The sequence below is a fragment of the Hibiscus syriacus genome, unplaced genomic scaffold (assembly GCF_006381635.1).
Source record: "Hibiscus syriacus cultivar Baekdansim isolate YM2019G1 unplaced genomic scaffold, ASM638163v2 tig00111881_pilon, whole genome shotgun sequence".
Lineage (NCBI taxonomy): Eukaryota > Viridiplantae > Streptophyta > Magnoliopsida > Malvales > Malvaceae > Hibiscus > Hibiscus syriacus.
This window is the reverse complement of record NW_024063209.1, coordinates 468,130-493,621: the sequence shown is the minus strand read 5'-3', so window position 1 is coordinate 493,621 and position 25,492 is coordinate 468,130. Positions and strand designations below refer to the sequence as shown.

At 36.2% G+C, this 25,492-nt stretch overlaps 1 protein-coding gene and 1 pseudogene across 1 annotated transcript; both read left to right on the top strand.

Annotated features, from left to right (window-relative positions):
- Positions 1–13,411: 13,411 nt before the first annotated feature.
- LOC120172836 lies at positions 13,412–14,821 on the top strand (annotated as a pseudogene).
- Positions 14,822–16,102: 1,281 nt separating this feature from the next.
- LOC120172835 (protein IWS1 homolog 1-like) lies at positions 16,103–22,521 on the top strand. The gene is made up of 4 exons (XM_039180193.1): positions 16,103–16,156; positions 16,284–16,472; positions 21,554–21,835; positions 22,045–22,521. The coding sequence occupies exons 1-4, from the start codon at positions 16,103–16,105 to the stop codon at positions 22,519–22,521; spliced, it is 1,002 nt and encodes a 333-aa protein (XP_039036124.1).
- The last annotated feature ends 2,971 nt before the right edge of the window (positions 22,522–25,492 follow it).

Genomic DNA, 25,492 nt, shown 5'->3' with positions numbered 1-25,492 from the left:
AACGCATTTTAGTCCTTCTGTTCATCAGCCGTTAATATCCGTTAACCTATTAACGGAATTAATTATTATGTGGCAATTAAATTATTAACGGAAAGAGAATATTAGACAAAGGGAAGAGACTAGAAATTAACTACATATTTCATTTAGTAAAGCCCAAGAAATACAACAGATAGAAGATTTATAGCCCACATTACAATTGAGTGACTCATAATAGAATATCCAACTGCCTAGTAACCTCAAACTGCGCTTAACAGCACCACATTCTACGGCTTTAATGCTCTGATAGTAACTGATAATCCTAATTTGCAGATGAACAACATGCAAACCGTAAGAAGAAGAACGTGCATTTTTTTTTAATAAATTTTAATTATCACGTAATACTTCTGTTAATGAATTTAACAATTGAGAGATTTAAATCGAACGGATCGATAACATAAGAGAAGAAGAAGTACGTTAATTTTTTTAATAAGTTTTAATTGTCACGTAATACTTTTGTTAATGGGTTAACGGACATTGATGACTGAGGGACTTAAATCGAACGGATCGATAATGTAAGGGATCAAACGTGTTTAATTTTTGAATCGATAATCAAAATCAATTAGATCGAAAATAAATGAAACTATTCACATAGTTTACACAAAAATTAATTTGATCTCTGGTCCGCCACTGATCTTGACTCGACACTTGTAAAAAAACATTTTGCTATCAAAGGTGCTTTACCAAAGCATTGTATTCGATAAGCACATCATCAGCTCAACTCTTCGATAAAAAAAAAAAAAAGAAACATTAAGAGGTTCATCCTTAGAAGTACTAAGAGAGTAGACTTTTTGCTTCGACTAACTGAGATGTAACTGAAATTCTTGGTTGAAAGTGAATGCATTCCTTCTTTTCCATAGCTGTCATATTAGAGATACAAAAATATAGGATAAATTACCTATTTAGTACTAAAACTAACTATCAATTTTAATACATTCTAATATCTAAACTTTAAAAAAAAAAATTCAAATTCATACCTACTATTTACTTTTTATTTCAATTTAGTACTTCGCAATTAAAAACTTAGCGTGTTTAGTATCTAAACTATCAATTTTAATCTATTATAGTACCTAAATTTTTAATTTTTTTCAAAACTTAACATTAAAATTTGAACGGGATACTAAAATGAAACAAAAATTAAACTTTAAGTGTGATTTTAAAAATATTTAAAAGTTTAGATACTAAAACAAATCAAAACTAATAGTTTCAATAATAATACATAATTTACCTAAAAATAAAATACTATAATTTCTTTCACAATAAAAGAATATATTATTAAACACTTTAAAAGACAAAAATTAAAGCAATAAAGTTTTAACACCAAAGTTAGTCTACTAATTTAGATCCGAAAAATGCCAAGAAATTAAATCTTAACTAAAAATAAAATCATATCTAATTTCATTTATAATTTTGTTATTATTTAAATCTTAAAAATAATCATAGATATGTGAATGAAAATTAGATATCATTCCTAACACGTCCCCGAAATAAGTCATAACCTTTGGCTGGTACGTACCCAAATTGTACCATCCCGCACCTATATTGGAGAGGTATCGAATACTTGGCACTAAGGGTGTTAAAAAATATTTGACTCGGATGACCCGACCGCCGAGCTAATAAAAATTTTGGGTATATTATTTTAAAAAAAGTTCAAATTCTAAGTTAGGTACCCGGCCCGACATTTTCCGGGTTAGGCTTAGATCACAAAATTAAATTATTTTTCGGGTACCCGATTACATTTATTTTTTATATATAATTGTTAGTGAACACGTGCTTGTGATTATGGATATGTTGTGAGTTCTAGAATAGTGTTGTTCTAGAATAGTTTGTTAGCTTGTAGCAGTTAGTTAGCAGTTAGTTTGTTGAGCTGTTAACTGTTGTTAACTGTTCTTTATAGCAGCATATGCTTTCCTTATTGACTGTATAAATACTGCTCTCTAATTCAAGAGAGATCAGTTTTCAGATTAATAAAGTTTACAGAGTAATTCAGTTTCTTTCTTGTTTCTTAGATAGCTTTAGTGCTATCTTATCATGGTATCTTTTGCCAATACCTGGGTGTTTTCTTCCACTGTTTCTTCTTCATTCCAGTAGCTGCACGAGATTGAGCTTCCAGTCTCGTGTGATTCTTGGCATCATGGTTGATTTGACGGTTGATCCTGAATATGTGTCTCCGAATGCGTCTTCCCTGATTCCGGGAGCTTCGCGAGGAATGCTTGGTGTTCAACATACCAAAGCATGATACGGTTAAACTCACTGAGTCCACTATCTTCTTTGGAAGCATCAGATAGCTTTGATAATTGATGGTTATGGACTGTTGAAATTTATTTCTACTGGTTCTACTATACCTGATGAGTTTTTCACAAATACAGCTGGTCAACTTGAAGAAAATCCAGGCTTTGCAGCTTATCGTCAACAAGATAAGCTTCTTGCTTCTTGGATTTTAACCACTGTAAGCACTGAGGTTCTTCCTTATTTGATTGGTCTCACAACAACGTTGTTGATATGGAACACTATAGCTCGACTTTTTGGTGCTCGTTCCAGTGCAAAGATCTCTTCTCTCCGGCATAATCTTCATTCTCAACACAAGTCTGGATTGACTATAAGAGAGTATCTTGCCAAAGTCAAGTCTATTTGTGACTTGTTGAATGCTGCCAGGAGTGTGGTCACTGAACAAGAACATGTCAGTGTGGTGTTGGCTGGGTTATCAATGGAGTTTGAATCCATCATTGTAATTGCATCACGAGAAGCATTGTCTCTTGATGTGCTTACTTAGATGTTGTTAGACTGTGAAGCTCGACAGAAGGTATTCTTGAGTGAGGGTATTTCTGCTAACCTTGTTGTTCGTTCTAGAGAATGTAATGCTACTGAAATCAATACTCATGGATCTCAAGATTCTGCCTTAGAGTCATCACAGGGTCATGCTTCTCGTGGTCAGATGAATAACAATCGAGGTCGAGGCCGAGGGCGTCATCAAGGTTCGAATCGACCTCAATGCCAGCTGTACGGTCGCTTTGGACATGTAGTTCAAAAATGCTATCATAGGTTTGATAGGGAGTACACGGGGGTGGCTGAATCAGATTCGTCAACTGAAAATGCTTCAAAATCATCTGTTGAGAACTCTACAAGCATGTACAATCTGGTAGACAACCGTATGCTCATACCTTAACCTCTATGCCCCCACCTTCACCGTTTGTTCCCACACCATTTTATTTTCCTTCACCGTATGTTCCTGCGTACTATCCTTTTCCTGGTACTTCTCCTGGCTTTCCACCGGATGCTTCTCGCTTTTCTCATGGTGAACATTCCTCTTTGACGCTTGGTTCAGCAGCCTATATTGCTACTGTCCCAACTCCCTCGGGCTCTAGCTCCTCAGTGTGTGGATTCTTTGTGGTACCCTGACACCGGAGACTCACCATGTAACGAATGATTTGTCTATTTTCAATCAGGTACCACCTATACGGAGGTAGTTCCTTGCTCATGGGTAATGTGAGGGAATTCAATCATGCATGTAGGCCAAGGTTTTTGAGTTCTAGTAAGAAACCTTTGATTTTGCAGAATATGTTGCATGTGCCTAACATAAAGAAAAAGTTGCTATATGTTTCTCAGTTCACTCGTGATAATGGTGTGTTCATGGAGTTTCATCCCTCTGAATGTCTTGTGAATGATGCTCGGACTCAAGAAATTCTACTTCGCGGGAGGCTCACGGATGACGGGCTGTATCAGCTGCTGCCTTTGTGAAGATCAGAAGTCTTCTTATTGGTGAATAATGTCTCGAAATCACCTGTCCCTTGAAGTTGTGGCATCAACGTCTTGGCCATCCATCTCTTGATATGTTCAGCATGTTTTGAAGTCGTGTAGTCTTGTTTTCAATAAAACTGAAGCGTGAGTGTGTGTTCTGCTTGTATGCAAGGGAAATCTCATAAGTTGCCCTTTGTAAATCTTTGACTCAATATAATGAGCCTTTTCAACTTGTTGTCTCTGATGTCTGGGGACCAGTCCTGTATGCTCCACTGAGGGATTCTTTATTATGTTTCTTTTGTGATGTTGCAGTCGTTTATACCTGGATGTATCTCTTGAAAACGTAAATCTAGGTGACTCAGTGCTTTCTTGACTTTGCGAAATGGTTGAAGTGCAGTTTTGGATACAAAATTAAAGCTCTCCAAACTGATGGTGGTGGGGAATATCAACCACTTCGAAAGTGGTTCTCTGCCAATGGGGTGCAGCATTGTCTCTCGTGCCCTGGCACCTCGGAGCAGAATGGAAAAGGCTGAGAGGAAGCATAGGCACATTGTGGAAACAGTTTGACAATGTTAGCTCAGGCTTCTTTACCTCAGAAATTTTGGAGCTATGCTTTTGTTCTGCCGTTTATCTTATCAATAGATTGCCCACACCTGTTTTGCATGGGAAGTCTCCATTTGAAGCTCTGCATCATGTCTTGCCAGATTACTCTTTTCTCAGGGTGTTTGGCTGTGCTTGCTATCCTTGCTTGCGTTTGTTTTCGACATAAGCTGGGATTTCAGATCAAAGAAGTGCGTTTCTGGGATATAGCACTGCTCATAAGGGATACAAATTTTGGATGATCTGGTAGAGTAATAATTTCGAGGCATGTTGTTTTTGATGAAAGTGTTTTTCCTTATGAAATGTGTAATTTTTCAGGTGTTGCTCCTGATAATGATGTCTCCACAAGCATTATTCCTCTTGTCTCCCCTGCACAGACATCACATGTTCCACCAGCGCATACTCCACTTACATCTGCTCCACCACTACCTGCTCCATCAACCAGTGCTCCATTCTCCATAGGCGATATTCCTCTTGTGACCACTCATGTTTCATCTCGTGTTACAACAAATGCTCTTGGTCCCACGCGTGATGCTTATTCGATACATTCAACGCATGATTCTTTATTTGCAAATGGCCCACATGCTGCTCCATTGACACATGCTCCATCAAATCCAACACATGCACGTGATTCTCTAATTGAATGTGCTGCTGGACCCATGTCATACTCTCCACTCAATTCAATGCATGGTTTTTTAAATTCCAACAGCCCACGTGGTCTCACACATGGTGCTCCGTTCGACTCAACACATGAATTTTTAAATTCAAATAACCTCTGTGCAGCTCCATCAACAGGTGCACCAACGACAAGTGCTCCAAGTCCAACCATGCGTACAACACATGCTAATATCCCATGTGCTGCTCCATTACATGAAAAAAACCCATATAATGCTCTGTCAAAGCGTGCTTCTTCAACACATGATAATATGGAAGCCACTTCGCGCATGAGAACAGTCAAAGCACTAGGAAAGTTGCGACAAACGCATGGTGATATTCATGGGACCGCATTAATTCATGCGCATGAGAACAATCAAAGGGAGAAAGAGTTGGGACCACACTATTAAGTGGAAACAGCCGTTCTTCTTCATCAACACATGATTCGATGCATGGTGGTTCTTTTTATGCAACCATCCCACGTGATCCTCTAGCTCACGAGAGTGATGAACAAGCCTTTTTGGATACACGAGATCCCTAGTTCACGAGATTGATGGACAAGTCTCGCCTGCTCGTATGCCCGAGGCTATTGTTGTCCTCCATCTCGGGTCCCTCATAACACGCATTCTATGGTTACCAGGGCTAAAGATGCATTCAGAAACCTGTGTTTTACATGTTGAATGTCTTGATGAAGAGCCTCGGTCCATTAAAGAGGCTATGAAGATTCCTCATTGGAAGAAAGCTGCACAAGAGGAATTTGATGCTTTGATTGCAAACAACACGTGGTCTCTGGTTTCTCTTCCTAAAGACCGTGTACCTGTCAACTGCAAATGGATTTTTAAGGTGAAACGTAATGCTAATGGCTCAGTGTCTCGGTACAAGGCTCGACTTGTTGCGAAGGGATTTCTTCAACGACCAGGCATTGATTTTCATGAGGTTTTTAGTCCAGTTGTGAAACCTGTAACGGTACGAGTGATTCTTACTTGCATTGACAAGAGGTTGGTTGCTGCGTCAAGTAGATATTAATAATGCTTTTTTAAATGGTGCATTGATGGAAGAGGTTTATATGTCTAAGCCTCCTGGGTTTGTGCAAGCTGGTGATGGTTTAGTTAGCAAACTGCATAAAGCAATCTATGGCCTGAAGCAAGCTCCTCGGGCCTGGTTTGAGAGCCTTCGAGAGTACCTGTCTCTGAAAGGTTCATTTTGTCTAAATCTGATTCATCCTTATTTATTCGAAAATCAACAAGTAGTGTTGTCTACATGTATATGTAGATGATATCTCTTGACAGGGAGTGATGTAGTGAGGTTCAGTGTGTGATTGAAAAACTGAATTCTCATTTTTCGTTAAAGGATCTTGGTTCTCTTAATTTCTTTCTTGGTAGGTGTGTCCTGATGACAACGGACTTGTTTTGACTCAACAAAAATATATTTGTGAGCTTTTGCATAAGCATGGTTTTGGTGATGTCAAGAGCCTTCCTACTCCCATGGTCTCCAACTGCAAGTTATCGATTGATGCTGGTGACCCCATTGAAGATGCAGCCCAATACAGAAATTGTAGAGCTCTTCAGTACATAGTAGTCACTCGGCCAGATATTGCCTTTTCAGTGAACAAAGTTTGCCAGTTCATGCAGTCACCTCGCAATAGCCATTTTCAGGCTGTTAAGAGGATTTTACGTTATCTTCAAGGAACGACTATGGTCTCCGTTTTACAGCATCTTCTCGCATGTCTCTGACTGGTTTTGCGGATGCAGACTGGGGGTCTGATCCTGATGATAGGCGTTCCACGATTCTAAGTTCAAGCATGTTGAGCTTGACTTGTTTTTTGTACGAGTTGCTGGTGGTTTTTGCTGGTCGTTTATGTTAATGAGATTCCTGCTTATGAGCAGGTGGCAGATGCTTTGACAAAGCCACTCTCTTCCCCTTCATTTCTTAAGCACAGACAGAAACACTTGGTAACAAAACTAAGAGGGCTTCCTGCAGGTTTACAAAGTGGGAATGGCAGGGGGAATATTGAAGTCGAGAAGTTTGCTGCAGTAACTGAAGCAAGTGCTGAAGAAGTTATAAAGCAGGTGAATGTTAGTGAACACGTGCTTGTGATTATGGATTTTGTGAGTTCTAGATAGTGTTGTTCTAGAATAGTTTGTTAGCTTGTAGCAGTTAGTTTGTTGAGATGTTAACTGTTGTTAACCGTTCTTTATAGCATCATATGCTTTCCTTATTGACTGTATAAATACTGCTCTCTAATTCAAGAGAGATCAGTTTTTAGATTAATAAAGTTTACAGAGTAATTCAGTTTCTTTCCAGTTTCTTTCTTGTTTCTTAGATAGCTTTAATGCTATCTTATCACAGATACCATCTCTTTGGGTGCTGCAAGTGCTAAGAAATAAGTGAACCCCCGAGCAAGGTCCGTACAGGCAGGCCCTAACGAACACAAATCATCTGCCTATTTCTTGTGCCCCTCTTTGTGTCCCATCGATAATATTTTAACACGTCATGGTTGTACATTTACAGCAAAATTTATTTAAATTTCTAAAAAGATTTACTTTCCTAACTTCATCTTATACTTTCAAACTCTGTGTTTGTTATTGTACTATTTTTGTTTTAAAGAATTTTCAATACAATTATTACATCTCTTAAAATATTTCATACGTATTCATATTAATCATGTCTATCAAGCTATTTTAGTTTGTTGTGTATGTAAAAAATCAATCATTGAATATATTTTTAACGTAATTTTTTATCTTCTTATTCTTGCACAAAACAAGTTTTAGTACTATTTTCAATGCGATTTTTAACCTACCTATAATATCTTGTATGTATTTATATTAGTCTCAACTGAAATATAAATTCCAATGTTATGCGAAGAATCTTATAAATTACAAAAATTTTGAGATTAAATATATGAACATGCCTATAAGCACTTGTGGTTTTCGGAAAAATAAATACCTCGTTTTTTGGAAAACGCGAGGTATGTTGAATACTTCTCGCGATAAGTTTCTCGAGACGGTTGAATATCTCGGAGACCCCGTGTTTCCAGAACGCAATGTACTAAATAATCATATTAAATTAGATAATTTGAAAAGTATACAATACCTCACATTTTATAGGATGCGAGACATGTTCTCGTGCTACATAGGACTCGAGGTAGTGTGCAGTTTGAAGGTATTTTTCTAATAAATATACTAAGGGAGTTACTGTTAAAGAAATTAATTAGGGGGATTTTAATATAATAACGCTGGGAGGGTTTGCTTCCTCTCCCAAACTTTTTGATATAATAGGATTTTAAGTTTTTTTTAGTTTAAATATTAGTTAAATAACATCTTTGTCCCTTAATTTTTAGATTTAAATACTTAATAGATTATTATTCTTTTGATATAAAATTATTTTGTCCCTTTAAACATTTGATCCTGACTCTATCCCTGCCTACAAATGTGATGTTTAAACTTGTGACCTCAAAAGATAACAATAAATTTTTTAATCATTAAAGTTGTTTGGTTTGTGATGAGATAAAGAATTTTTTTTACTCAATTTATAAAAGAGGAAATATAAAATCTTTTATAGTTAATATTTTTTTATTTCTGTCTTCGACTAAGATAATGTTGGTTCAATCTTGGTGTGAATGAGCAAAATAAATTGAAAACCAGTGTGATTGGCGGAGAAATTAGAAACAAAGTATATGTGAAAGGCCAATGGAAAGAGTGAAAAAAGATTGGGGTGAGAGACGCTCGAACTCTTTACCTCAGGATTACTCTATAAAAGCTACAAGACCTAAGCGATAGCCAACTGCGCTACATCAATTTGGCATTTAATGTTTGTTACAGTAATTAATAAAACCTATAGTTATTAAAGCAGTTTACCCAACTTGAGCAAAGGCCAAAGTGATGAGAGGGTGGTAAACTACTTCTTAGTCATTTGATTTTGTTCATATTTATGTTTAGGCTACTCAATTTCAAAAGATTGTCAATTTCATAATTCAATTTTCAAATTTAGTTTTTTTAATCATTCCATCTTAATTATTTAATATTGTTATATCATGACATATTTCTTTTAAATTTAAAGAGAACTCCAAAATTTTACTTCTAATTTTGTGAAAATCCCATTGAATTTTTTCTGGAAAAGTTTCAAACTTAGATATTTAATATGTTTTTGATTTTTTGACGTTGGAGCACCTTCTTTCAAATTCTATCATGGCATGGTGGATATAGAAGACATACAATATATTTTGATTCTAAATTGATCAGATGGTAAAGATTATACATTTTATTCATTTTTATATGTGTCTTAAATTGAAGCATTGCGAGTTTAGAGGAGATTTTGGAGAGAAAAAATTAATCTGATAGGATCGTAAGGGACGGTGAGATAAATTTGTTTATGTCTAAATGGTCATAAAAGATGTCAAAGAATACCAATTTCAACTTTTTTTTTGCTTTTTTAATAATATAAGGTGGTTACAACATAATATACGTTTTTAATGTTAAAGGTTGAATGATCGCCACATATTATTTTAAAAAATCTAACATCAAACTTAAAATGATATTGATACATTTGATTGATATCAATATCAATCTAAGAATATCAATACTCCAGTGAGGCAGTGACTAATATTTATACCGATTCCTTTAAAATATATAAAATGGTAATTGGTGCTTGTATTTTGTATGATGTGCTTGTGTACCCATATGTTTGATGTGTGATTGGAATTTGGTCATTGTTGTTTGGTTACATGTTCGCATTAGGCAAAGCCTTAAGGAACCGGCAATTTTGAAAGCCATTAATGATGCATACTTCTGCCCCCGTCATGTTTGCACGCAACCGACGATATTTGAACCCTCCACTTTTCCCCTTTTTGATCCACTTTCCTCAAATAAACAATTGCTATTCACTTTCGCCCTATTGTATTGCTTACTTCCAAAATTTGCATACCCATTGAAGTGAATGGATGCTTATTTTTTAGATAAAAATAGAAAATGTTTAAATAATTATTAAAAAAACATTTCAACTCGGTAATCTCAAGTCCCTCCAAACTCTCTTGCTTAATCAAGAACGTACTCATGTATTTGGTGGATTAATTCCGTGTGTTGAAAGATGAAGTGTTGCTTTCTGTGAAATAATTTAGCCTCATATTCTCTTGTAATTTCATACGATTATGACATGACTCTTCACCACCTTTTCTCCCTAACCTTGTTTTCATTAACCGGCTATATGATAGTGGTTGGGTATAGATACGTATTTGACATTAGTATTTAAATGATCGTAACAATATAAGAATATGTGTTAGACACGAATATTAGATACTTCAAATAAAATGGAAGTCCGAGATGAAATGTAAGATCATTGCTAATATGTATCCACTTGAAATTGAAAATCAATTACCCTTTCTAGTTAACATTTAAGAAGTAGGACATAGGTGGAGGCGTTCATTAAAGCCTTTCTCTATAGTCATGGACTTGAAAGACACAATACAAGTTTTATTAAATCAGAAAAATATCTAAATATTTGACGAATAGTTCTTGATTTAGTTGATATTGTCATTGCTATAACATCTAATAGAACATGAATTCAAGTGTTTAAGCATGTAGTAGCGTCCGATTTAAGGGCTTTGTATCAAAATTTTAAGCAATTATGGGAATTTCTAGCTGTCTTCAAGAGTTTTGATGAGTCAAGTGATGCCAAATTAAAACATGCTGAAACTTTTATTTGAAAATTAAGTGTCGGTAAGGGAATACACATACATACGTTATATATATATATTTGTAGTTGGTGTTTTGGAATTAGTTGGAAATTGGAATGAGCTTAACAACAATATAATTTTGCTTTGATTTTGGAGGAATCTTGACCGCCCATTGTTTCATCAAAGCATTTCTTTACTCTCACGTTTGTTTTTTCCTATAGAATTATCATTCTAACATTTTACTCACCATTAGCTGCCATTTTATTTATCTAATGGTTGAAATTAATCATAATAGTAGCTATTTTGTACCTCAACAATTAGATAAATTACTCCTTCATCCTTATCGAATAGTGTGTTAGTTTCTATGTTACTGCTTGGACTTTAGATCGGTGTTAGATATGGATATACGTTCATTATATACGTCGTGTATGTGTGTTGAACTCGTATGCTCGTATACGTCAAGAAAAATGAAGAGTTTGATGTTAAGTCAATCACTACTTTTAACACTTCAATAAGATGGGAAGTTGTTTTCATGAAGTTGATATGTACCTTTCAGTTTGATCTTCCTTGTTTAAAATGGAAACATGTGGTTGGGCCTAATATTTTTTATTGCCTAAATGTTTTGGCAGGGAAGTTGCTCGAAGTCGCATGCCGAATGCTCGGGGCGATCGGACAAGATTCCCGTTTCACCACTTGCCGACTGTGAGCACAACAACCATCATCACTTCCCCGCATCATAAACAAAACTTCAAACAACGAAACGGTAAATCCCTCATTCTTACATGGTGTAAGTATAACTATAAACGCAACCATATCCAAACAGAATGCCAGATTAGTCCGAGTTCGAAGTATCTGCTTCAGACCACATTAGTTTACAAGTCATTTTCATGTACTTATCATCTGTTCATCTGCATATGAATTTGTTCCATTGTTTACTGTATTCTGCAATAAAATATTTTTTTTCTTTTTCCTTTTATGATGACAAACTCTCACAGCTCAATCCAGCTACGTACACATCGTGATAAAACGTGCATGAATTGTCACATTTTGTAATTAATACTTTGTTTTGTTTTTTTTGGGTTCTAAATTTTATGGTTCAAAAGGCCGCAAAAAGATCACCCTGGTTGGTTGCTGATATCCTCGTCTACAAGATTTTTGTATTCTGTCAATTTATGCGTGTAATAATACGGTGGTATTAACGGTGGCTGTGGTGGTGGTGGTGGTGGCGGCTACTGTTGTTTGGCGAGGAGGGTATGGGAAGAGGGGTTTAATTTTGTGAAGAAGGCCATCAAGTTGGCTATCCCACTTAATAAATGTATATTATGTATAAATGTATTCCTGTTGACTTCACCATTTATGGAAAATGAAATTGTATGTAATATTTTCATTTTGTGAAAACACTCTTATGGTTTTTCTAATATTTATTTGTAATAATTGTTGATATTTAATATAAATTATAATAATAAAAAGGCTAGTGATGATTTTAATGTATCATCGTAAGATAATCACGTCATCATTGAAAAATAAAAATAAAATAAAAATTTCAAATCAGAGGTTCTATTAATTTTTAAACAATGGGTACCAAATTGAAATCTAAATTAAATATTAAATATAATTTTAAGAAAAATGAAATTTAAGTACCAAAATAGAATAAAAGTAGAAATTTAGGTACTAAACGTGTAATAACTATATTTTTGATGATTTTTCCAATAAAATTATTAACGATTAAACCTTTAAATAATACTTCTTCAAAGTAAAAGATTGAGTGAAATTTAGTTATAGTCATTTATTTATTAGATATTATAATAATTAGTGTAATTCATTAAATGTTTTATATTTTAAATAATTAAAATATGATCTATGTTACTTTGTTGAATTAACTAACTATTAAAAGTTATAAAACGGTCTCTTATAAAATGTATCTTTGTTGAATCTTTTAATTATTAAAAATTACAAAATAATTACTAGACTATTCATATTTTAAACTCGTATTTTTTCGTTAAATAATTGGTGAGGTTTGAGCATTACATTAACATACTTATTGAGATATGATAAAATATGATGTCATAACAATTTAATTTTTATTTTGTAGATTGATTCTTCATTTATATTAAGTCATCGAATAGATGCTTAAAAACAACGACGATATTATTAGACATCACTAAATTATAATTTTATCATGTTTTAATTAGTATGTTAAGGCCTAGATGATAATATATTTTTAACTAAAAAAGATAAATTTAAAACATATAAATAATTAAGTTATCATTTTATAATTTTTAATAATAAGATAGTTTCAATTAAACAACTACATATAATTAAAAGATTATTTTATCTTTTAATTATTAAAAAATTTAATAAAATAGTGACTTATAATTATAATAAAAAAAATATTTGTGTACTTATCCAAAATAATAATACATATTATAATTTAAAAAGAATGAAAGGTTATGGTGACACATTTGCCTCGGGAAAAGACAAAATCTACTGAAACTGTAGGTCCCTGACGCAATCTCCAGTGACGAGTCATTTGTTGTACTGTCTGATAATGACCCGTCTCAAATTTTCTAGTATTCCCCACACTTGCTTCAACTTGCTTCTTAAGACAATCTGATTCCCCCATAGAGCATAGGAGGTCGAGTTCAATCTGACTCCCCGTCCTCCGTCGCCATATAAGAGTTCGAATCCAACCAGATGGAGTTGACGCCGTACATGAAACCCATTCCCGGTTCCCTCGGTTGAATCGTCGAAGCCTGTTGTCTGCAACCCATCAAAACATGTTTGCTATTGGATAGGACGAGGAATCGCAGGGGAATCGTGTTGAGCACCTAAGGGGTGCGGGAGCTTCGGAAAGGGTTGATGCCCTTCGCAATGCACTTGCGTCACAGAGCGAGTTTAAGGGCTCGGATACGGGCACTTTGAGACACACAGCGAGGGTCTTGGCTAGGTTCGGTGCTGGGGTTCTTGAGGTTAGCTTTCCTTTCTTTGTTTTCATCCACTTTTTAAAACTACTGCATGTATTAAATTATGGTTGCACTAGTGCTGTAATATTATTACAGATGCCGATTTAGTAGTTATAAGTGTTGAGGACGTTATTTAATGCATAACCATAATAATATCCATTTTGATGACTTGAAAACTGTTATGATACTATTATGTTGTCTTGTTATTATAATTTAATACTATGATTCAAAATTCATCCGATTCGTGTTTTACCGTTCTTACTCGAACCCCAATGTTGTTTGAGCTAATGCTTAGTTCTCAATGATATAAAAAAATAATGTTGAGTTCTCAACTTTGATTCTGGGTTGGTTTTTGATTATGCAGTTGGTGAAAATTAGACTTCAGCAACAGAGGACTGAGTCGAGAGCTTCTAAGGTACAAACCTCCCCTACATTGTGCTCATAGTCATCCGTAAAGAAGGCCTTTTCGAGCTGTGGACAGTAGCTGCCCCTAGTCTACCGTTATGCGTATCAGCACGAACCAATCCGCGATGTTTACGGCCATAAACCCTTACGATGTGGTATTGTGGAAGAAACACGAAGGTCATCCAACCATGGCAGTCCAAGATCTCAAGGTTGATGGCCCAATGTCTAGATGGAGGGTAGGTGAAGTAAAGGGGCATGTTCCATGCTATCCGAACGACTGCCTCGGCTCATGAGGACGCCACCTGGCCAGGCCATAGTGTAGGCTGTGGCCGACCAAATAACCGGCCTTTACGAGAGGAGATACCTTCATCCCGCACCTTTATAGACTCGCTTTTTTCCCCCTGCTCCTTGTGGTTTCGAATAGCATAACACAGCATCGAGTTGATGCGGTGGTGCTTTCTTTAACCGTTCTTTTCAGTGCTTGCTCTCGGCTTTCTGTCATACCATGTTTCAGTCAAAGAACCAGGTGAATTCTTAGATTGATTGATATGTTGGTCTAGTAAGAAATCCACATTTTGATGTAGCTGTGGGTTTCTATAACATTTACCACAAGTAGTTTTATCATTGTTAATTATCATTTTATATCGCCATGTTTCTCGGATTTGGATGTGAGTGTCGAATACGGGTATGATCAAAACTTTTTAAGTTTTTTTATGTAGTTGGAGAGGATTCATGGAGATCATATCACTGTATCCATGCGTCTGTGATGGTTTTAGAATTTTGGTTATTACTAATTGAGATTTTGTTTATTATTACTATATAATAATAAGATTAAATTAGTAAATTAGTAAATATTAAATAAAATTTTATATTTATAAAAATATATTCAAGTCTAAATTTTTTTTTATTAACTATTTAAAAGTCAAATTATCTATTAGTCGAGATGAACAATAAAAAGAAAAGAAGGTGGCTTAAAGGCTAGGTGGTTAAGAGTCGGCAAAGACTTTATAGGAAAAGAAAAGACCGAGTTTTGAATAACGCACGCTTGGAAACCCTGAAATTTTCTTCCGCTCCACGTTGTGCAGATAGGGCACCAGATTCTCTGATAATGGAAGGTAGTATTAATAATAGGGATGGGCATAGATTTTGGTTCACCCGACTCGACCCGAGAAGAAGGGGACCTCCACCCGTGATCCGAACCGACCTGACAAAATTAGTTTTTCACTCGATCCGACCTGATAGATAGTTTAAAAAATCCGACCCGATCCGAAATAATAAAAAATAATTTTTATTCAATAAAAACAGTGACTAAATTGAAAAAAATAATATATAGAGGGGTATTATTGTAATTATTCCTAAATATATAAGGTAAAATTATATATTTTTCCCGGGTCGGGTCGGTCGGATTTTTTCACCCTAAACCCGAACCCGACCCGAACACCACATAAAAAACCGACCCAACCCGAATTTTTTTTAGAAAAATCCGATCCGATTGGGTCGGGTTCGGGTTAGATGCCTATCCCTAATTAATAACTATTTACAGCCTTCTACTTGTGATCTTTCCCTTCCATTTTGTTTTGCTTTTCTTGTTATGTTTGAAAATACGAGTGCAGTGAATAGCAAGTGTGGGTCTAGTCTTCCCAAGGTTACATGGAAGGTTGAAACTTTGAATGCAGTGGATGATGCTAAGCCTCAGTCTATGTATGTTAATGGAGAAATAACAAAGGTCAATTGGAGGATTGACAATTTCTCCAGAATCAATAATCTCCTCTCTAAATTTTTTATTATTGATGGAATCAAATGGTAAGTTTGATTTTTCTTTTTGTGGCTTATGTTCTAATTTATGAAAACAAAGTTGCTTATAATTTGGTTTCCTCGTCAAATCCAATAGTTCAGCTTGTATGAAGCTTTGGCATGGTTAAAACAGTCCAAGACATATGCCAACCCTAAAAGAGGCTATCTCGTCAATGATGCATGCCTAGTTGAAGCCTACATTTCCACTGATGGTACTCAATTTCACATTTCACATGAATGTATGATCAAAACTGATTCGGATGGACGTAAGATCAAGGAAGCTGATTGTGTTAAGGTAGCCATACATAACCAGACAACTATAAAACCGAACCAGTAGAATCACAACTTCTTTACTAGTTACTTGTTACTACATTTAATGCATTTATGTATCTCTATCATTGCTTTCTATGCTTCCATTTCAGGCCATTGGTCCCGAAGACCCTACCGAGGAAGATATGAACAAATTCTTCTCAAGCTTAGAGTACAAGCTTGCGAGCTCCAAAACCGTTGTTTCTCAAGAAGAAGCGAAGGAAGCACTGGCTAAATTAGACGAAGCCATGAATTCCCCTGTCGATTTTTACAATTCAGGGAAGTTTTCTCCACTTAAGCAGGCATTCAAGATCCTTGCTAGTTTTAATAGTGTTGGTTTTTGGCAAAGTCCCACATTGGTCGTGTATAAGGAGGAGGGGAAATTCTTTTGTTATAAATAAAGTCATCCTCCTCCTTAGTTAATCATCCCACAAATATAAGCCTACTTCTATATTAAAGGCTATTTGTATTCTTTCTCTCTTTGTAATATTTCCTCTATTAGTGAAATATTTTAGTGTTCTCTTTTATCTCTATTTAATAGCTATTGTCGGGTATAGTTGTTGTTAATTATTGTCCTATTAAAATTACTTGTCTTGGTAGTTCTGTCTAAGGAAAGTGGGTTTTAAGAGGGACCATTGTGACCCATCCTCTTTCCTGGGAATATACCTTGGGGTGATTTTTAGTACAATCGTTTTCACACTAGTCACCTAGATAATAGTTTCGAAGGTGAATCTGTTATTGGTGAAATTAACCCAAATTCCACAACAATTGATATCAATGCTCTTGGTTTATTTTAGTATGCTCTGTGGTTGCGGCTTAGGCTGATCTTCCACATCAGAAAAAATTTCCTTGGGATAATTGACATTCCGCATTGGCAGCTATTAAATAGAATTTGTAGCAGAAATGGCAGACGCTTCTTCATCTTCAATTTTGGCAAGAAATGCTGTGACAAATGTTAGATTTGCAGTGGAGATTTTTGATGGCACCTGTCATTTCGGCATGTGGCAAAGTGAGGTTCTAGATGCCCTATTTTTAGCAGGGTTTATACATTGCTATTGAAGGAGAGAAACCAGATGATGTTGAGGATAAAGAATGGAAGATGATCAATAGAATGACATGTGATACTATTCGATCGTGTCTTTCTAGAGAGCAGAAGTATGTATTTTCTAAGAAAACTTCTGCAAGTAAATTGTGGAAGGCACTGGAGGAGAAATTTTTGAAGAAAAGCAGTCAGAACAAACTCTACATGAAAAAGAGATTGTTCCGCTTCAACTATGTACCAGGTAACACTATGAATGATCACATTACTAGCTTTAATCAGCTGGTGACTGATCTGATGAATATGGACGTGACTTTTGAAGACGAAGATTTGGCTCTGATGTTGATGGGATCACTTCCTGATGAGTTTGAGTATCTTGAAACTACTCTACTTCATGGGAAGGTTGATGTGTCTCTCAGTGAAGTAACTACTGCCTTGTATAGTTATGAATTGAGAAAGAAAGACAAACAAGAAAACACAAGTGTCGAAGCAGAAACTCTTGTTGTTAGAGGCCGTTCGAAGAGTCAGAATAAAGGAAGCAGAGGGAGATCGAAGTCAAAGTCCAGATTGAGCAAAGATGAATGTGCCTTTTGTCGAGAAAAAAGGCACTGGAAGAAAGAATGTCCCAGGCTAAATAATAAAGGCAAACCTGAAAGGGGGAAGGTTGTCTCAGAATCAAATGTGGTCGAGTATGATGATGCAGATTCAGATTTCGCATTCGCTGCTACGCCATCAACCACCTGTTCCAGTTCATGGTTTTTAGATTCAACTTGTAGCCACCCATATGACCCCCAATAGAGAATGGTTCTTTGATTTTAAAGAACTAAAATGTGGAATTGTCTACACAGCAAATAATTCCCCTCTTGACACACTTGGGATTGGTTCAATTCGCTTGAGGAATCAGGATGAATCAATCAGAACCTTAATTGGTTTCCATTATGTACCAGATTTAATGAGAAATCTCATCTCTGTGGTAACCTTAGAGTCAAAAGGTTTAGAAGTGAGGGAAAAAGATGGGATTATGAGGATTATCTCTGGTGCACTGGTGATAATGAAGGGAATCCGAAAAAGAAACAATGTGTATTGCTTTCTGGGTAGTACAATTGTTGGGACAACAGCAGTGGCAGCTTCTACTGATGAACATGAGTCAGAAGCAATCAGGTTATGGCATATGCGCTTGGGGCATGTTGGTGAAAAATCCTTGAAATTACTCATAGATCAAGGATTATTGAAGGGTGCTCGGACTTGCAAATTAGCTTTTTGTGAGCATTGCATCAAAGAGAAGAAGACGAGGGTGAAATTTGGAACAACAATCCATGATACTAAAGGTATTTTGGATTATGTTCATTCAGATGTATGGGGGTCTTCCAAGACAACTTCATTGGGAGGAATACACTATTATGTCGCCTTTGTTGATGATTTTTCCCAGAGAGTTTGGGTGTATCCAATGAAGACAAAGGATGAGGTGCTAGGATTTTTCCTTAAATGGAAAAAGATGATGGATACTCAAACAGGCAGAAAAATCAAACGTCTCCGTACAGACAATGGTGGAGAGTACAAAAATGATCCATTTCTGAATTTCTGTGAAGAGGAAGGTATTGTCAGGCACTTCACTGTCAGAGGTACACCACAACAGAATGGGGTGGCAGAGCGTATGAACCGGACATTAGTGGAGAAGGTTTGGTGTATGTTGTCTAATGCTGGGTTAGGCAAAGAATTTTGGGCTGAGGCTTTGGTCTATGCTTGTTACCTTGTCAACCGCTTACCATCGACTGCTATTGGTGGTAAAACACCATTAGAGAAATGGTTTGGAGTACCTGCTACAGATTATGATTCCTTACATGTGTTTGGTTCCACTGCATACTACCGTGTTAAGGAGTCAAAGCTGGATCCAAGAGCAAAGAAGGCGATCTTTATGGGGATCACCTCTGGTGTGAAAGGCTATCGTCTTTGGTGTCCAGAAACAAAGAAAATAATCTTCAGTAGGGATGTTACCTTTGATGAATCTACCATGTTGAGAAAGGTGACTTTAGAAAAATTAGACCAGACAGATGGAACTCCCAAACAGGTGGAGTTTGAAGGAAGCAAGATTGTCTCAACCAGTAAAAGAAACTGACGTTGACTCTCCTATGGTAGAAGAAGAGTCAGATGAATAAGAGGTTCAGACCCAAGAGCCTCCACAACAACATGAATCAATTGCACTCAGAAAGGGAAAGAGGACCATTAGACAACCTGTTCGTTATGCTGATATGGTCTCTTTTGCATCACCAATTGCAATTGATGACGTTCCTACCACTTTTAATGAAGCAGTTCAAAGTTCAGAACATAAAAAGTGGAGGATCGCCATGAATGAAGAAATGCAATCCCTTCAAAAGAATCAGACGTGGAAACTAGCTAGTCTTCCGAAGGGAAAGAAGGAAATTGGGTGCAAGTGGGTATATGCAAAGAAAGATGGATTTCCTGACAAGAATAACATCCGCTACAAAGCAAGATTGGTGGCTAAAGGCTACGCTCAAATGGAGGGAGTTGATTATAATGAATTATTTTCTCCAGTTGTAAAACATTCATCCATCAGAATTTTGTTGGCTTTGGTAGCGCAGTTGGATTTGGAACTAGTTCAGATGGATGTAAAAACTGCATTTTTACATGGAGACTTGGATGAGGAAATCTACATGACTCAGCCAGATGGATTCAAAGTTGCTGAAAAAGAAGAGATGGTGTGCAAATTAGAAAAATCATTGTACGGATTGAAGCAATCTCCAAGGCAGTGGTACAAGCGATTTGACAAGTTTATGATAGGGCAGAAGTACACAAGAAGCAAATATGATCATTGTGTGTATTTACGCGAGCTAGAAGACGGGATCTTATATATATCTTCTTCTTTATGTTGATGATATGTTGATAGCTTCCAGGAGTCAGACAGAAATTATGAAACTAAAGACTCAATTGAACAGGGAGTTTGAGATGAATGATCTTGGTGAAGCGAAGAAGATTCTAGGCATGGAGATATCAAGGGATAAAAAATTGGGGAGGCTTTGTTTGTCTCAAAAAGAATATCTAAGGAAGGTACTAAAACGTTTTGACATAAATGAGATGTCAAAACCAGTTAGTACACCTCTTGCTCCTCATTTCAAGCTCGGTACATCAATGTCACATAAGGATGATACAGAACGGGAATACATGTCAAAGGTTTCGTATGCAAGTGCTGTTGGTAGCTTGATGTATGCAATGGTGTGTACGAGACCTGATATTTCACAAGCAGTTGGGGTTGTGAGCAGGTATATGCATGATCCTGGAAAGGAGAATTGGCAAGCTGTGAAATGGATTCTGCGGTATATTCTGAACACCGTAGATGTTGGTTTGGTCTTTCAGCAGGACAAACAAGACGATCAGTGTGTAGTTGGGTATTGTGATTCAGACTATGCAGGTGATTTGGACAAGCGTCGATCAACTACTGGTTATGTGTTTACATTTGCAAAGGCACCAGTCAGTTGAAAGTCTACCTTACAGTCAACAGTGGCTTTGTCTACTACAGAGGCAGAGTATATGGCAGTTACAGAGGCTGTGAAGGAGGCAATTTGGCTTCAAGGGTTGCTTGGTGAATTGGGAATGGAACAAAAGCACATCAAAGTGCATTGTGACAGTCAGAGTGCTATTCATTTAGCAAAGAACCAGGTTTACAATGCAAGGACGAAGCACATCGATGTCCGATATTACTTTGTACGAGAGATTCTAGAAGAAAGTGGAGTCATAATCCAGAAGATTCAGACCACTGAGAATCCTGCTGATATGTTGACAAAAGTGGTAACTGCGGTCAAGTTTAAACATTGTTTAGACTTGGTCAATATTGTTACAAATTAAAAGATTGTTTCTTAGAGATGTGTGTGGAATTTGCCAAGGTGGAGATTTGTTGGTTTTTGGCAAAGTCCCACATTGGTTGTGTATAAGGAGGAGGGGAAATTCTTTTGTTATAAATAAAGCCATCCTCCTCTTTAGTTAATCATCCCACAAATATAAGCTTTCTTCTATATTAAAGGCTATTTGTATTCTTTCTCTCTTTGTAATATTTCCTCTATTAGTGAAATATTTTGGTGTTCTCTTTTATCTCTATTTAATAGCTATTGTCGGGGTATAGTTGTTGTTAATTATTGTCCTATTAAAATTACTTGTCTTGGTAGTTCTGTCTAAGGAAAGTGGGTTTTAAGAGGGACTATTGTGACCCCTCCTCTTTCTTAGGAATATACCTTGGGGTGATTTTTAGTACAATCGTTTTCACACTAGTCACCTAGATAATAGTTTCGAAGGTGAATCTGTTATTGGTGGAAATTAACCCAAATTCCACAGCAAATAGATCCTCTACCACCCTTACAATTGAGCAAAAAAAAGTTGTTGGCCATGGAGGAAAGCTTGAAAGAAGTAGCTGATCGGGCAACGAAAGTAGTGGAGGACAAGAACCACCTTAGTGAGAATGAATCTATCAAGCTAACGATTACTCATAACTTGAATAATAATCTGGTCAGATATAAAGAGATGGAATTAGAGGTGAAACAGGTAGAGCAAAAACTTGTTGCCTATCAGGAGCAAGTTGAAGAAATACAAAAGGAAAGAGAGAATATATTGCTGAACGTAAAGGGATATTCAGAAGTTCGAAGAAAATGAAAGTGGAGTTGGAAGCATTGGAAAAAAAATGGGCAGAGTATGAGGCCATAGCCAAGATTGCTGAGAAGGAAGAGAGGGGCTGTTGAGGCTGAATGGAGAAGAATGAAAGATTTCAGCTCTTCTATAAAAGGAAAGATTTAAAAACCTTTGATCATCCTCTATAAACTCAATCATAGTTTCTTTACAAGAAACATCTTCAATTAGAGTTTTTGGATCATGGGATTTTGAGTTTGTTCAAGAATTGGCTCGAACCTCTTCGAGCTTCAATTTTGAATATATTAACACATGTGATGCCTGTGGATATAAGGGCAGAAGATCGAAGGGAGCAGTTGAGGAAGATTGGACTGGGTAAAGTCATCATGCTTCTGTCAAAATCGGTTGAGGAAATCACTGCCAATAGACAACTTGAAAAAGATTTGGTTGAAAACTGGAGTCGAACCATATTCAACAAGACTTCAAAGTATTCGGAACATGAAAAAGTTGTGATTCCTTTGAAGAAGCCATCACCATCACCATTGAAGAAGAAATCAACAATGGGAGTGAAGAAGGCTGATTTAGATTTGGAATTAGCGCCCCACAAGAAATCAAGTTCATCGGGGAGCGGCGGCGGTGTTGCAGTGCCGAAAGCGCTAGTAAATGAGGTGAATCCATGAACAAGTTCCAAGCTGGAGGTTGAAAGAGGTGGTGCGAGATACCTAAAACAGAGAGGCTGCAAGTGTTACATGGAGATAAAGAAGAAGATGAGGAAGTCGAAAAACTCTAATAAGAAGACTGTTCGTTTGCTTTTCTAAAGCTCTTTGATGGATAATTATGTTGCTAAGAATGGTACTTTGAGAGATGATTGTTTCAAGGCCTGGTGGTGAGGTAATACTCTTGTGGTTTTAGTTTTTTTTGGCGAGATTCAGATTTTGTTTCGCCGTTTGTTATTAGTCCATATTTCTGGTTGTTTTCTTTATGAATTTATCTCTAATTGTACTCTTTTACTTTATTTAGGATTAAGGAGGGTTTTAACGAGACACACAATCTAGTTTAATTCTCAATAAAATATTAGTTTTGCTGAGAAAAAAACAGCAATAAAAAAACATATCAAATTTGTTGTCTGCAAATTTCAATATTTTGTTCTCTACATGTTTATAATAATCTGTATATAACTTAGGCTTGCATCACTGTCAAATGTGGATTTCATCAACATCAACTCATCAAATATATTCACAGCTGCAGAGATAAAAAAAAATAAGAAAGTAAAAAATTATATTAAACGTAAATTGCATGCAGACTACAGGTGAAGGTTGGTTACTCTATGAATCGCATTTGCTAATAAGTCACAAGTCAAGCTCTTTGCGCGTGAAATTGTTGGCTTTGTGGATTCTTAGAGCTTGGTGAATAACAATTAATTGTTGCTTAATATCTTAAGGGAAATGGTATTAACTATTTCATCACTTTTGATGCTTAATGGTTGAACTGTTGGTTCTAGATTCAAGCTTTTGTTTAAACTCAATAACAACCCATGTTGTGATTTACATCAAGGAGTCCATCATTCTGAATCGATATAAAAAACGAGTCTTATCATATGGGATGAAGCTCCAATGGCTCTGTCATGCTTTTAAAGCACTCGACCATTCAGTTGTCTATTAATATGTGACCATAAAACCATGATATAGATATCACCACCGTTGAATCAATGAAGAAATTTAGTCAACGGGTTTTGGATCTCGGAGATGATAGATTAACTTTCTATTCCTTCAATTGTGATGAAATATCGAGTAGAACTTAAATATAGACCGATATTTTGTTGCAACCACATAGAGATCCTATAAGTCATATAGTTACATCTATTTGTCCAGACTTTATGGATAACTATCGTGGTTTTGTTTATTTGAAGGATCATTCCAATTTTTTCCTATTAATGAAGATGTGGTGAACGACATTTATGTTCTACTGCAAATATGTTTTAAAAGAGAGGAAGACAATACAGAATAAAACAAAGATGGAGAGCTTCAGATTGTTGAAAATTGGATTATCAGCCGGCGTCTGAAGGAGAATTCAAAGGTGGGCTTTTGTTTTTTTTTGTTGAAAAATGGTATTGACATAATTGTATTTTAATCCTTGCATTTTAGGATATTTACAATATTAGTCCTTAAGCTTCAACTATAGATACCCTAACCCATTTAGCTTCAAAATCATCCCAAATCATTTATTTCTCCCAATACTAGAGAGTTTTCTTGTGAGTTGTGAGTGTTTTGTAAACACCTGTAAATTTTATCTCTTTAGTAAAAGATATGCAGTAGTCCGGAGATGTAGGCATAATTGGCTGAACTCCGTTATCAATTTATGATATTATTTTTCCGCTTTAATTTAGCATTCTCACTAATCTGGTTATAGGGAAATTACTCGTTTTTGTTTTATTTCCCAAAAACTAGCATCAGAGCTTTTGGTGGTTAATTTTGTCAGTTTTTCTCTGAGATTACTATTCATGTGAATAGTGAATAGTAAAATTTGGTCAGCAATACGAGCTTGTCGAAGGAGGTGTTCTAATATACGACAGTTCACAAAAATTATCAGAAACGATCCAAAGAAGCCAGATTTGAGTGGGAGAGATGGCTGCAGACGAAGGGAATGTGAAAATTGAGAAGTTCGATAGTGCAAACTTTAGCTTTTGGAAGATGTAGATTGAAGATTTTATGTACCAGAAAAATCTATATCAATCTCTCTCAGGAAAACAACCAGAGGGCATGAAGAATGAAGACTAGGCTTTTTTCGACAGACAAGCCCTCGGAGTTATCCGACTGACGTTATCCCGCAATGTTGCTTTCAACATAGCAAAGGAAAAGACCACGACGGGTCTTATGAAGACTCTCTTCAGTATGTATGAGAAGTCATCATCCTCAAACAAAGTTCACTTGATGAGGCGATTATTCAATTCGCGTATGGCAAAAGGGGAATCAGTGTCTCAACACCTAAATGAACTCAACACAATCACAACCCAGTTGAGTTCCGTAGAAATTGAATTCGGTGATAAATTTCGAGCTTTAATTCTCTTATCATCTCTACCAGACAGTTGGAATGCTATTGTTACAGCAGTCAACAGCTCATCGAGAAATAGCAAATTGAAATTCGACGATGTTCGAGATCTGATATTGAGTGAAGAAATTCAACGGAGAGAATCAGGTGAAACATCAAGCTCCTTAGCCTTGCACACGGAGTCCATAGGGAGAACTTCATAAAGAAATTCAAATCGTGGCAGATCAAAATCTAGAATGGGAAAATCAAGAACAGAAAAGAAAGATTTTAACTGTTATAATTGTGGCAAGAAGGGTCACTTGAAAAGAGATTTTCGAGCACCGAAGAAAGATACTGGCACACAGGAATCTGCCAACATGACAGAGGAGACAGGTGATGCCATGATTCTAAGTGTCAACAGTCCAATTGAATCATGGATCTTGGATTCATGTGTATCTTTCCACTCCACCCCATGCCAAGAAATCATGGAGAACTATGTAGTGTTGATTTTGGGAAGGTTCATCTAGTTGATGATGAAACCTTGAAGATCGTCGGAAAATGAGACATCCGATTAAAGTTACCAAACCAGACCACTTGGAAGCTGAAAGGAGTGAGACATATTCC

Excerpts from the sequence above, each read along its gene's own strand:
- LOC120172835 (XM_039180193.1), top strand. The coding sequence starts at position 16,103 with ATGATCAAAACTGATTCGGATGGACGTAAGATCAAGGAAGCTGATTGT. Across the intron at positions 16,157-16,283 it reads AGGAAGCTGATTGTGTTAAG|GCCATTGGTCCCGAAGACCC; the intron begins GTAGCCATACAT and ends CTTCCATTTCAG. Across the intron at positions 16,473-21,553 it reads AGTTTTCTCCACTTAAGCAG|CAAATAGATCCTCTACCACC; the intron begins GCATTCAAGATC and ends CAAATTCCACAG.